At 43.6% G+C, this 14,971-nt stretch overlaps 1 protein-coding gene across 5 annotated transcripts in view; it reads right to left on the reverse strand.

Annotated features, from left to right (window-relative positions):
- Positions 1-912: 912 nt before the first annotated feature.
- Positions 913-14,971, reverse strand: part of nadsyn1 (NAD synthetase 1) — a 164,586-nt gene continuing 150,527 nt past the window's right edge. For all 5 annotated transcript variants that reach the window (XM_061277341.1, XM_061277340.1, XM_061277343.1 and 2 more), the window contains 4 exons: positions 14,731-14,800; positions 12,880-13,008; positions 1,632-1,808; positions 913-1,548 (listed from right to left, as the gene is read on the reverse strand). In XM_061277341.1, coding sequence (XP_061133325.1) covers positions 1,519-1,548; positions 1,632-1,808; positions 12,880-13,008; positions 14,731-14,800 — 406 coding nt within the window. In that variant the 3' untranslated portion in view covers positions 913-1,518. The remainder of the gene's footprint in view (positions 1,549-1,631; positions 1,809-12,879; positions 13,009-14,730; positions 14,801-14,971) is intronic.

Here is a 14,971-nt window from a genome sequence, read left to right on the forward strand (position 1 = left end):
AAATGCATATTACCAGATGCTGGATTTCATCACTGGTGATGCCTGCCAGGCCTCTACTGCAAATGTCTTCAGCTTCTGTTTTTTCTCAGTTTTGTTTTCAGCAAGTAAATGCACGCTCAATCGGATTCAGGTCAGGTGATTGACTTGACCATTGCATAACATTATACTTTTTTTCACTTACAGTCAATGACTGTGGTTACCTTTGGAGAATGCTTTGGGTCATTGAACATTTGCACTGCAAAACACTGTCAAATCAGTTCCAAAGATGTCTGAATATGAGCAGATATTCACCTCAACACAAAATACATCCTGGTGCTTTTGTCAGCAGTCATATCATTAGAATAGAAGGTAACAGACTCCCCTGCAGTACCTGCCCTGCCACCTGGCCATGATAAAGCTGACAAGCAACTTGCCCCATAACTTATGGCCCCTTAAAAACCGGGAGAACCGCAAAAAAACTGTAAAAAAATTGTAAATCCCATTCCATTCACTCGATTTGGATATAAATACCCTCACATTAAAACTGAGAGTCTGTAGTCAAAGCACATCATTTCAAATACAATGAAATCTATTTTCATTAATTAAAAACAAAAACGTTCACATCCAATGACTTGTATATACCAATAACTGATACCATGTTTTTTCTATTTATTAGATTTCTTTTTTCATTTCAAACTGTGTTTGGATGCCAGAAAATTTGAATTGTGTCCCTGTCACAATATTTATGACCCTGAAATACCACCATATTAATGAAGCATGGTTGTGGCAGGTATGGCTGCCGATGGAGTTGATTCACTTGTATTTATTGATGTGACGACTGACAAAAGCAGCAGGCTGAATTCTGAAGTGTTCCAAACAATATTAACCATTTGTGTCAGGCTTGGGTGGTGGAAATGGAGCACGGCGACCATGTGCAGCTTGGACCAGGGTTTATTGGAAGAACTCAAAATACATACTTGGTACACTAACCTAACTCACTGACAAAACCTAACAACAAGACTGACCGAAAAATACGTGGAACAAAAAGACATCATGAGGTTAACACAGCAATGACTAGACTGACCGACCAGGACGTAAGATAAGAAAACAACAGGACCTGACGACGACGACACACGCAACAACTGACAAGCAATGATCCGACAGTGAACGAGGGGCAGACAGGACTTAAATACAAAACACAAAACACGAGGCAGGTGAACGCGGTTACATTGATTGAGGTGACACAGGAAGGGAGGGGCGACGTGAACAGAAACCATGGCAACCTAGCAAAACCGGGGACGAGACATGACAGAAGCACCCTGACATGATCCACGGACATGAGCACACAGACAGACGGACAAAACAATGACAACATGGACGTGATCGGGGACGAATCATGACACATTTGGGGTTAATTAAACAAAAGAAAATCCCAATGCTGTTAATTCCTGTACTGTATTGTGTTTGGAATTTAATACAAACCAACTCAAAAAATGTTTACTATTTTGACAATATTATTTGGGAATGAACACCTTAGTACTAGTGCATTTTTGTTGCCATCTGTGATATCTAAGGAGAAAGAAACAGAATAAACTCTTAATGGCATTTGAAGACATTATGACAGGAAATTTACATTACAAAGTGTTTGCTACCTCACTGTCAATAGACTGAAACTGCCAGTTCCAGCGTGTGTTGTAGAGGAAAGGACGAAGGTCAAAGCGGTTGTCATCAGGGCTATAGCTCTCAGCATGGTAGGATGGAGTCACTGTTGTCATCTTATGGCGGTTCATTGAGTACATCCTGAAGAAGCACTTAACCTTGTATGCAACCTTAAAAATTTCAAAATGCACAAAATTTACTCAGTCCATATAACATCAACACGGGTTGCAAAACATACTCTCAAATATAATACGCCCCCCCGCCCCAAACTTGTTCAATGCCCTTGTAGTATATATGCTTAAAAATTTAACAATAATCTGCATATTATTTTGATAGATCGGGATAATAGAATGATTACAATTACTCCAAGCCATCAGCACAACAGCAGCGACTTTTCTGACAAGTACCCTGGAGAATATACCCTGGAATGTGTACATTTATTGATGATGCAATGACTACCATTTCCCATGTGCCTTTACGTAACATGCACCACATATCATCAATGACTGCATAAATGTGCACATTTTCTTTGGCCAATCTTCATCGACAGAAATCTAAATGGAATGGCACTTAAAAAAAGTTCCCGCATCATCACCAATGCAAATTCACGATTCATCCCTGAACATCACTTTCAGCCACAGTGCATTATTTCTTACCTTTGGCGCACTTTAGCTCTGTTTTTTTTTTTTTCTAAATCTTGAGGATGGCGTTCATTTGGCTTTTCCGTATGCACTTTTTGTGCTCGTTTAATAATAGCAATAATGATACATTCAATTTGAAACTGCCTTTTGAGACCCTCAAGGACGATGTACATCAATAAACAACAGGTAAAACAGAATTATACAAAGTCCATTCTTGACACCATTTGGCTGACTCAGACCAACTATGCAAGCCTGGAATAGGGATGGAAAACTCAGGGACGGAGAACGATGCCCACCACTGGTTGTACAGAAGAAAATTAGAAAAAAATAAGAATAGGAAGAAAGAAAATGATGCAGTGCCATCACAGTGAGTAGAAAATATTAAATAGGTGAGTGTTAAGTATTGATTTTAAAACAGTAAGCGAGAGTGAATTGCAAGTGGCAAAGAGTTCCAAAGCTGGGGAGCGGAGTGGCTGAAGGCTCTGCTTCCCTTAGAGTGCTGACAGGTGGAACAATAAGGTGGATGGAGGAAGCAGATATGAAGGTGTGCATTGGAATGGTGATGGGTGATGTGAAGGAGGTCACACAGGTATGGAGGGGCAGGGTTATGAATGGCTTTGAGGATAAGAGGGAACAGCTTAAATTGGATGCAGAATTTGACCATAGGCCAGTGAAGTTGCTGGAGAACGGGGTTGATGTAATGGGAGGGGAGTGTTCTTGTGATGGCATGTGCGCCTAAGGTCTGGACTAATTGAAGTTTATGGAGAGAGTGCTACTGAAGGAATGGGGTCGAAATACAAAAAGTCCTGCCTAGCTACAAAAACAGATATGGTCAAACCTCATTGAATAAAGTACATAAGCAGACAAGTACATTCACATATTAAATCAATAAAAGAAACATTTTAAGCATATAATTATACCTACACACCAAATCAATAAAGAAGACATAACTAGACATTTTTGATAGGGGGTAATGACAAAGGTTTTTATAACTTTATGATCTGATATGTATTTCTGAGCACTTTAAAATAACAAATGTTTTTTGATATATTGCCTGAATAGCTTAAATGACCCTTAAGGAACTGTTTAATGCATGCCTGATGATTTTCTAAATCACGGAAACTGCCATAGTCGTCAAAAAATGTTTAGTAATTGCTTATATCTGATGTTTTGACTAATGGCAGACACCAGTTTTCGATTACCACTGAACATTCTGGACAGAGGGAAATATTTTGCCTAACAAAAAAAAGATATGGTTGGAAGCATGATTAAACTAAGAATAGGATGATGTAAGCAAGTACATGGAGTATCAAAAAAACAAACAAACAAAAACATGGTAAGTGGTGAGTACAAACTTTGCATGGTCAGGGGACATTAATAAATTTATTATCTGATACTATGCATTTCTGTGCACTTTGAAATAAATGTTTTTTTGATATATTGCCCGAATAGCTGAATGACCCTTAAGGAACTGTTTAATGCATGCCTGATGATTTTCTGTCACGGACACTGCCAAAGTCGTCTAAAAATGTTCCGTACTTGATTACATTTTACGTTTTGATTAATGCTAGACGCCAGTTTTGGATTACTACTGAACGTTCTGGACAGAGGGAAATGTTTTGCCTAACAACAAAAAGATGTGTCAAAAGATAGTGTCAAAAGAACAAACAAACAAATAAATGGTAAGTGGTGAGTAAGAACTTTGCATAGTCAGGGAACATAGCTAGCTAGCTAGCGAGCTAGCGATAGCGATAGCGATAGCGATAGCGATAGCGAGATAGAGATAGAGATAGAGATAGAGATAGAGATAGAGATAGAGATAGAGAGAGAGAGAGAGAGAGAGAGAGAGAGAGAGAGAGAGAGAGAGAGAGAGAGAGAGAGAGAGAGAGAGAGAGAGAGAGAGAGAGAGAGAGAGAGAGATAGAGATAGAGATAGAGATAGAGATAGAGATAGAGATAGAGATAGAGATAGATAGATAGATAGATAGATAGATAGATAGATAGATAGATAGATAGATAGATAGATAGATAGATAGATAGATAGATAGATAGATAGATAGATAGATAGATAGATAGATAGATAGATAGATAGATAGATCTTTATTTGTCATTGTAACATGTACAACGGAATTTAAAAAGTGCCAACCGATCCGCGCATGAGATAAAAAATGAACAGAATAAATAGAAAAAAAGTTTTAAAAAATACAAGCTAAAACCCACAGAAGAAGAACATACACAGACATAATCATTTACGTTTAGCTGCATTCAATGCGACTACCGCTGTAGGGTAAAAACTGTTGGGAAATCTGCTAGTCCTTGACCTAATTGCTCTGTAGCGTCTGCCTGATGGCAACAGTTCGAAAACGGAGTGGCCAGGGTGGGAAGTGTCCTTCAGAATGTTCTGTGTTTTTTTGAGACAGCGGGTTCTGTGTAGCTCTTCCAGTGTGGGGAGAGGGCAGCCGATGATCTTCTGTGCTGTGTTGATGACCCCTTGGAGTTTTTTCCTCTGAGCAGCGGTGCAGCTGGAGTACCAAACACATATACAGTATGTTAAAGTGCTTTCTATGGAGCAGCGATAGAAGGACACCAGCAGTCTTTGTGTAATGCTGTGTCTCCTCAGCACCCTTAAGAAGTAAAGTCTCTGCTGGGCCTTTTTAAGCAGCTCAGAGGTGTTCACGCCCCAGGTGAAGTCCTCCTCGATGTGGACACCCAGGTAGCGGAAGGAGGACACCCTCTCCACACAGACCCCGTTGATGATAACTGGTGGAATGTCCATTTTATTTTTCCTCCTAAAATCAATGACCAGTTCTTGGGTTTTAGCCGTGTTTAGGAGCAGATTGTTCTCTCCGCACCACTCCGATAGCCGGACCACTTCGTCCCTGTAGGCATCATCCCCCTTTGAGATGAGCCCCACCACGGTTGTGTCATCCGCAAACTTCACGATGGTGTTGCTGCGGTGGGCGGGGGTGCATGCATGTGTGTAGAGCGTGTAAAGCAGTGGGCTCAGTACGCAGCCCTGTGGGGAGCCGGTACCAAGACTGAGAGGTGTGGATGTATGACGGCCCACTCTCACCCTCTGGCTGCGACCCGTCAGGAAGCTCTTAATCCACCTACAAGTATTGTGTGGAAGTCCCAGGCCCTCCAGTATGTCCACCAGTCTGTGGGGGAGGATGGTGTTAAAAGCAGAGCTAAAGTCCACGAATAGCATCCGCACATAGCTCCCCGGCTTCTCCAGGTGGAACAGTGCAGCGTGGAGGGCTGTAGCTACTGCGTCCTCTGTGGATCTATTTGCCCTGTAGGCAAACTGGCGGGGGTCAAAACCTCTGAACAGGAGTGATGTGATGTGACCCCGTACCAGCTTTTCAAAGCACTTCATGACCACCGGGGTGAGTGCGACTGGCCGGTAGTCATTAAGCCTGGCGATGTGACGTTTCTTGGGCAGGGGGACTATAGTGGAGGATTTTAAGCAGGATGAGACGGTGGACTCGGTAAGGGACTGGTTGAAAATCTTTGTGAAGACTCCAGCCAGCTGATCTGCGCAGCCCTTCAGAACACGCCCAGTAACGCCGTCAGGACCCGCAGCTTTCCTCGAGTTGATGGTCCGCAGCGTGCGCCTCACCTCGTGCTCCTTCACTGTGAAGGTGAAGCCTGCGGTCTGTGGGATGTGATGTGGCCGCTTCAGGTGGCTCGGACTCGAACCGGACAAAGAAGGTATTGAGGACCTCTGCCAGTGAGGCGTCCCCTTCAGCAGCTCCGATGGTGGTTCTGTAGTTGGTGAGATGCTGAACTCCCTGCCACACCTGCTTGCTGTTGTTGCTGTCCAGGTGATCCTCAATCCTCTTTTTGTAGGCAAGCTGGGCCTCTCTGATGCCTCTCCTTAGGTTGGCTCTGGCTGTGCTGTAGAGAGCCCCATCCTCAGACCTAAGGGACAGACCGATGTCCCTCTCCTCCAGCAGCCGAAGGACCTCCCGGGTCATCCAGGGCTTCTGATTGGGGTATATCCGTATAGGCTTGTCCAATGTGACAGTGTCTGTGCAGTGCTTGATATAACACAGAACACTGTCTGTGAACACGTTCAAGTCCCGGTGTTCAAAGATGTCCCAGTTAGTCCTGTCGAAGCAGTCCTGCAACTGCTGAGAGGCGTCATCAGGCCAGGTTTTAACAGTTTTAGAGATGACAAGAGCTGATCTCCTGATGGTGGTATATGCCGGGATTAATAGCAGTGACATATGGTCAGACTGGCCCAGGTGAGGTAGCTGTTTTGCCCTGTAGCCTAGCTTAATGTTGGAGTAGACCTTGTCCAGAGTGTTAACTCCTCTAGTGGCACATTTAACATGCTGGCGGAAACTAGGGAGTGCTGCTTTCAAATCCACATGATTAAAGTCCCCAGCCATGATGTGGACTGTGTCAGGATAACTGGTCAGATGGCTGCTAATACTGCCATGTAATAGTCCAATAGCTAGCTTAGCCTTAGCATCCGGAGGTATGTAAACAACAGTCGTCATGACTACGGTAAATTCACGAGGGAGGTAAAAGGGCCTGCATTTAATAGTCACATACTCCAGGTCCGGGCAGCAGAATATTAGTACACCAGTTGTTATTGACGTACATACAGAGCCCCCCCCCCCCCCCCCCCCTTGCTCTTGCCGGAGTTCTCAGTCCTTTCATGACGCTGTGTGGTGTAGCCTGCTAGCTCGATAGCACAGTCCGGTATGAGTGGATGAAGCCAGGTTTCGGTGATCAGTACCATGCAGCAGTGCTTCACGGTCTGGTTCGCAGACATCTGTAGCCTTAGTTCATCCATCTTGTTAGCAAGAGACCTGACGTTGGTAAGAAACAGGCTAGGGAGCGGTAGTTTGAACGGCCGCTTCTGTAGCCTGGTTAGCGCACCGGCCCTGCAGCCTCGTTTCTGCCTCCTCTCTCTGCGCTGCCTTCGCTTCCTCCCAGCGGGGATGGTGATCCAAGGGGAACCGGGGCGCCTGATGACATCCTCCGGGATGTTTTGCGAGCGGTGAAACTCCGCTGCGACACTCAACTCGCAGCAAACACCTATCTTGAGGAGCTCCTGCCGGTTGTAGCTTGTGTATGATCGACATACAGTGAGTACAAACACTAACAAAAAACAAACAATGCGTAGATCGGGAGAGCACTGAGCCGCTGCAACTGCGTGCGCCGCCATCTTGTGCCATTAATAAATTGATGATGTCACAGCCAAAAGTTCACAACAACAACAAAAGTTCCGTACAAAATGACAAAATTGAAAGAATGATGAATGGGCGGTGTGCGACAGTGGGCGAAGTGGATGTATGTGCAAGAATGGTTTACAGGAAGGACACTTAGCAATAAAACCGGTAGAGGTGTCAGAGGAAGAGCGGCAGGAGGAAAAACAACCAAGAACCCGGCCAAAGGTGATCGCCAAGGCCGAAAGACGGGATGGAAGACAACAGTCCCCACACACACACCGAATCGCCCATAATCAGCAGGTGATGTGCAGGCTGAAGTACGCTGACCTAGTGATGTTATTGATATGTTAATTGAAAGAGAGTGTGCTGTCTTGAATGACATTCAGAATCTTGACCTGAAGGGAGGGCAAACAGGTGTGGCCAACAGATTGAGGGAAATGTGCCAAGGTGGGATATTACGGATTTTGTAGTACCAATGAGAATAAGTTATTTTTTGTCACGCTTCATAGTTATAGGCGAACCAGAAGTTGATTTCTGATAAATCTGAGGTGAGGTAAGAGGAAGGGAGTGAAATGCTGTGTTTGTAGGAGAAATAGAGCTAGCTGGGTGTCATCCACAAAGCAATGAAGAAGGTAGTACATTTTTTGACAATAGTCCTAAGGGAGAGGAGGAAGATAATGAATAGTAAGGGGTCCAGGACAGACCCTTGGGGCAAAACTGAAAAGATTGGGCGGGATCTGGATAAAAATGCTTTTAGCCGGATGAACGGTGTGGTCTTTGAGGTATGAATGAAATTAAGGTGGTTTGAGCGATGCCAATGAAAGAGATTGTTGAGCTATTTCAATGCTGTGGGGGGACGAAAACTGGAATGAAAAGCCTCGCAAAGGATTGTTGTGGGTTGGATGGCAACGGAGTTGAATGCTGACCCATTTTTCTAGGATCTTTGAAATGAATGGTAGCTTGGAGATGGGGTGGAGGTTTTTGTAATTGTTGGGGTCTGAACAAGGTTTCTTCAGAGTGAGTGACAACTGCAGTTTTCAACAATGGTGGTACAATGCCATTAGAGAAAGAGGAGTGAATAATGGCAGAGATTAGTGGATATAACGAGGAAGGGCAGTATTTGGCCAAGATTGAAAGGACAGGATTGTGCAGGCAGGTGGAGAGCATGGATTTGTGGAGGATTTCTGCGAGTTGTGAGGAAGTGGGGTGTGCAAAAGTAGAGAAAGACTGGTGGATAGGAGTTTAGGTATGTGAAGAGAGAATGAATTTATCTTGAGGTTCAGGAGGATATTTTGAATCTTATTAATAAACAAACAGCATTATGGAGTTGCAGGTGTCGGCTGAGTACATTTGGGGAGGTACATATTTGGGCGGGTGGAGAGTACATAAAGCAGGGGTCACCAAACTACGGCCCGCGGGCCGGATACGGCCCGCGGGACCGTTTAATCCGGCCCGCCAACCCTGAATAAATTGTATTATTAAACTGTTTTTTTTTTTTTTTTTGCTCATTTTGCCTGCAATGACTGCGTTTCCCCAGTAGAAGGGGGAGCGCTCGCTTGCGCATTTACTACCGGAAGCCGTGTCAGAAAGCTCGGTGCACACTCACAAGTGCGTGTACGGACATGGCGCACTCGCGCTCTATTTGTATCAGTCCCGAATTTAGAGCGTGGGCTGTGACGACAGCATTCTTGTAATTCGCGCGCTGAGCTTTCAGATGCAGTTTTGCGCTAAACCCACCCACAAACCTTCCCCTGGAATCCTTCCGTTAAAATGTCGCCCAAGTAAAGCAGGGTGAACACAGTGCCGAGCGTTTAAAAGAGTTGCCAATTTGGCTCGACGTACGCGACGTGACGTTCAGCCACATGAACGTCAACATCTACCCGTCACAGATCGAGGTAAACGGACCAACACCTCGGATCTCGCCTAAGAATTGCCACAACAAATTTTACTCCAGACTATGACGCACTATCAAACTTTAACAAAAAAGACAGCGGTGTCTACAAGCCTACTGGAACCTACAAAAGGATTATAAGGAAGGAACACAAGAACTTTAAGAGACTGCTCATATGTGTCAGAGAGGTTCTGCTCTGACAACTGAGCTGAACTTTTGTCTGTTAAGATTGTGCATGGCACAACAGAAAGTTAATGTTCCATGGTTTTTTTTCTATGAAGAACCCAGAGAGAGTTATTTAGTTATTATTTATTTCCTGTTTTTTCTGTGAAGAACTCAGAGAGGGTTTAGTTATTATTTATTTCATTAATAGTGTTATTATTTGTTTCCTGACCTTTTTTCTGTAAAGAACCTGGAAAGGGTTATTAAATAACCGTTATTTGGTTATGTGTGGCTTTCTGGAAAACAATAATTTTTTTAAGCTCCCCTACGATCGTCACACTTTTTCTGTTACAAACTGCCACCGGCCCGCCATCAGAGAAGGGAAAGGTTATGTGGCCCTCACAGGAAAAAGTTTGGGGACCCCTGACATAAAGGCTACGATTGTCTAAAAAAATCAGTTGTACGAAATTGATTCTTAAAAAGTTAAAGTCCCAATGATCGTCACACACATATCTGGGCGTGGGGAAATTTGTCCTCTACGTTTAACCAATCCCCGTGTGATTTTGATCCATCCCCTGGGGGATAAGGGAGCAGTGAGCAGCAGCGGTGCCGCGCTCAGGAATCATTTGTTGATCTAACCCCCCAATTCCAACCCTTGATGCTGAGTGCCAAGCAGGGAGGCAATGGGTCCCATTTTTGTCTTTGGTATGACCCGGCCAGGATTTGAACCCACAACCTTCCAGTCTCAGGGCAGACACTCTACCACTAGGTCATTGAGCTGGTTAAGGCCAGGTTAAACCTGTCTGTCTGTCTGTCTGTCTGTCTGTCTGTCTGTCTGTCTGTCTGTCTGTCTGTCTGTCTGTCTGTCTGTCTGTCTGTCTGTCTGTCTGTCTGTCTGTCTGTCTGTCTGTCTGTCTGTCTGTCTGTCTGTCTATCTATCTATCTATCTATCTCTCTATCTATCTATTAGGGACGGCAACCTGCAATTAGAACGTGATGTTGCCTTGGAGATGAAGCATTTCATTGTCATATTATAACAGTTGTCTGTTGCTCTTGTTCCCTGTACATTAGGTTTATTGTGCTCATCGCTGAGATTTATGCATGTTTGTACGTTTGCAGAGCTCCATCTCTGTCAATAAATGTTACCGCATTTTCCGCACTATAAGGCACACCTAAAAACCTAAAATTTTCTCAAAAGCCGACAGTGCGCCTTATAGTCTGGTGCGCCTTATATATGGACCAAATTCCTATATTTAAACTGGCCCGAAGCATTGTTACATGAAATCAATCATAAGTGGCCCGCTGAAGACTATGAATCAAAAAGACTACGGATCATTATTTTATGATTATAAAGTACCGTTTTTTTCCGTGTATAGTGCGCAAAATTTAACTAATTTATTGTCCTAAAATCTGGGGTGCGCATTATACATGGGTACAAAAAAATTTTTAATTTTTTTTTTATTTTTTTAATTTTTTTTTTTTTTTTTTTTAAAGTCCCAATGATCGTCACACACGCAGGGAGGCAATGGGTCCCATTTTTATAGTCTTTGGTATGGTCTTAACTAGGCAGGATGTAATTTTTTTTGTTGGCGTTGATTTCTCCGACTGCCCGTAAACGCACCACCGCGCACGGGAAAGAGGCGGCTCTGTATGGGAGAGACGTTGAAGAGGAATAAAAACACCCTTGGAAACCAAAACTTGCCCCTCGTCGTGACTCGGAGCCGCAACAAATGTTCCGGATTTGTGTAGGGTACATTGTGAGACAGCAAACGAGCAGGTGATCGAGCAAGCCTTGTCTGATACGAGAGCATTGCGGTCGCATGGAGCGTGTTTGAAGTGAACAGCAGAGAAGAAAGGAACAAGGCAAAGTGTTGTGAAATAAAATATTACCTGTAATACGGATTTAGGTAGAAAACTGAACTCTCGCTCTTTATATAGCTGACGTGTCTTGCGCATCCGTTCTGCGCATCTGTAATGGCGGCCTCCGTATGATATCCGGTTTGCGTGTGTGCGAGAGCGAGAGAGAGCGAGGGAGAGAGCGCGAGAGAGAACGCTCAACCGTAGCGCGCCGCCGACCGCCCAACTGCACCGCGCTGGTCGATTAGTGTGACAGAGCCGTCGCTGAAATTTAGAAGATATTTTTAAAGTCCTGATGTACTTTCTAAAATTTAAGTGGACCTCAGTGCGCACTGCGCAGGGAGCTTAATTTGGTGCGGTCGTGCAACCGCAGCGCGCCGGGCGCTCACTGTCGCATTGCTTAAAGAGCGCCTTTGTGTTTTAGTCTTAACACCAAAGGAACAAGGCAAAGTGTTGTGAAATAAAATATTACCTGTAATACGCATTTTGTTATTTGCTGATTGAAACTGCTAATTAAACTGTGAATTGAAACTAATAGGAAGAAAACAACTCTCGCTCTTTATATAGCTGACGTGTCTTGCGCATCCGTTCTGTGCATTTTATTTCACAACACTTTGCCTTGTTCCTTTCTTCTCTGCTGTTCACTTCAAACACGCTCCATGCGACCGCAATGCTCTCGTATCAGACAAGGCTTGCTCGATAACCTGCTCGTTTGCTGTCTCACAATGTACCCTACACAAATCCGAAACATTTGTTGCGGCTCCGAGTCACGACGAGGGGCAAGTTTTGGTTTCCAAGGGTGTTTTTATTCCTCTTCAACGTCTCTCCCATACAGAGCCGCCTCTTTCCCGTGCGCGGTGGTGCGTTTACGGGCAGTCGGAGAACTCAACGCCAACAAAAAAAATTACATCCAGCCTAGTTAAGACCATACCAAAGACTATAAAAATGGGACCCATTGCCTCCCTGCGTGTGTGACGATCATTGGGACTTAAAAAAAAAAAAAAAAAAAAAAAATTAAAAATTCATAAAAATTGGGTGCGTATTATACATGGGTACAAGCTTTTTCCCAGCATCAGCATGCCATTTTTAGGGGTGCGTACTATACATGGGGGCACACTATACACGGAAAAAAACGGTAATTTGTTGCGTCTGAAGTTGAAATAAAAATTGGAGAATGGTTTGATTTGAATTAAAAATCTGACATGATGCATTAATGGTGCGCCGTATAGTCCGGTGCACCTTATATAAGGACAAAGTTTTAAAATGGGCCATTCATTGAAGGTGCGCCTTATAGTCCGGTGCGCCTTATAATCCAGAAAATATGGTAACTCAAATCCAGTTTATTTATATAGCCCTTAATCACAGACAAGTCTCAAAGGGGTTCACATGGGCAATACTGACAATTATTCTTAACATCTCCTGATCTTAACTTCCAGGAGGGCAAGGAAAAAATCAAAGCCCCACCTGGGGAAAATGAGAATACTACTAATGTCCTACAGATCACTAACCTCTGTGGGTGACAACACATCCTTCCACATCTGAATGAGTTTAGAGAACATACTATAAGGTCCACATTTGGAGATCTTCCTTAGGCGTCCAATTACTGATAACTCGGAGTAGGTCATCCCCATGTCAGCCTATACAGATATGAAAGGTTAGAGAATAATAGAAGACTAACTCGTTTCCTCATAAAACTCTTCACATTCAAAAAAATAGCAACTGATGAAACCCAAACTCTAATAATAATTCAATAAATTTGTATAGCGCTTTTCAAAAACCCAAAAACTCTAATGAAGTTGTGATGGTGTGCAAAACAGTATATGTGTATATATATATATGTACTATACACACACACACGCACACGCGCGCACACACCTGCACGCACGCACACCCACACGCACACACGCACACACACACACACACACACACACACGCACACAAACTCATGTAACACAACGTGACGGCTTAGGAAGGGATGTATAGCAGTGACAGTGACGTGCTGTGAAGCTCATGACTGGGGAGGCACTGACGTCCCCCCCCGACCCGGTAAAATTTGTCCGACACCTAACCGTGTCACAAAAAAGGTTGGGGAACGCTGCTCGAGAGGGGCTTATTCATTATTTAATTTGATCTTTTTTAATTCAAATCTCATATCAGCAGTCTTCAAACATAAAAACACTCAATAAAGCACATGGAATCAAAAACTTGTTTTTGATAATGCGTACCACTCCGTTTGAAAAGACATGCTCCGAAGTCCCGTTGTCCGAATCAAACCTTTTAACTCCGGAGTTGGTCTTCCTTTACTGATGACCTCCTGCTTCGACCGAAAATCCATAGTTGAAAATCGTTTGGATATGTAATCCTACATTGTAAAACGAAATGTAAAAACGGAAAAAAAAAACGAAAAAACGAATGTAAAACGAAATAAATGGACAACTGCTCCTCAGTCGTTCACTGTAAATTTGAACTGGAGATCACTTATTCTACAGGTGGGCGCATTTTTTTGTTGCCTCCGTTGGGTCTCTTTTCAAAGCCGTTTTGTTCATCCAAAGCAGTGGTTCTCAATTATTTTCTGTTACGCCCCCCCCTAGCAAGAAGAAAACTATTCGCGCCCCCCCTCCCCACCGTGACTATCCTAACTTGTCTTGTAAGTCGTAAAATGTTGCACTGTCGCAAACGTGACAGAAGTAACAATGAGAGCGCCACTGCCCCCTGCTGTAGTAAACGCGCAATTACACTTTATTCTAGTACTGCCAAAAAAAAAGCCTGTTCCCCAGGGTCACACGCGCCCCCCCAGGAATAGCACCGCGCCCCCCAAGGGGCGCGCGCCCCACTATTTGAGAAGCACTGATCTAAAGAAACACGACGTTACAGACGGATAACAAAAAACACTAGATATTATAAGCATATTATATACATCAGCTTAACTACGGAAACTAGTAAATATAGCCACAGTGTTTGAACACTTAAACAGCGACAGACAGCAGTTCGGTCTAACTGCATAGCCTGTCAGCATGGGCAGCCGTGTGATTACGCAATCCTCAGAGGAGGCAGGGCAGGAAGTTGACTCCTCCGAGCGAATCGTCTTCGGTTAAAATAACTATGAAAAAATCTGAGATTTTAGTTCAAAATGATACAAAACTACTGAAATTAAAAGGAAAATGACTTTATAATAAAAACAATTAAAAAAAATGTTTCCCCTTTCATGATGCAGGGGAGGCGTGGCCTCCCTTGCCTCCTCTGACCGCACGTCCCTGAGCAGTAAAATCTCAAATAAGAGTCAAATAGCAACGTGCTAAAAAGTTAAGATCACTGAGAAAAAGATTGTTTGTTTTTGACAGGAGTTTCTTATTTCCTACCTCATCTGTCTGCGACACCTGTCCGTTAGTCAGAGGCTCCAGTTCAGCAGTGGGTGGAGCAGCCAGGATGCTGTAAGGACATTAAATGACTAAAAAAACGGAGATACCAATAATCTAAATGGAAAAAAAAAAAGTCTGTCTTCTTATGGCTGACTTACAAAAAAATGAGGAGATGAACATCTTAAATGCAGTAATTCTCTAATGGCAGCTTTTCTTTCTTTTACAAGTCTCTAAGATTAGA

Source organism: Syngnathus typhle, linkage group LG4 (genome assembly GCF_033458585.1).
Source record: "Syngnathus typhle isolate RoL2023-S1 ecotype Sweden linkage group LG4, RoL_Styp_1.0, whole genome shotgun sequence".
In the NCBI taxonomy this organism is placed as follows: Eukaryota; Metazoa; Chordata; class Actinopteri; order Syngnathiformes; family Syngnathidae; genus Syngnathus; species Syngnathus typhle.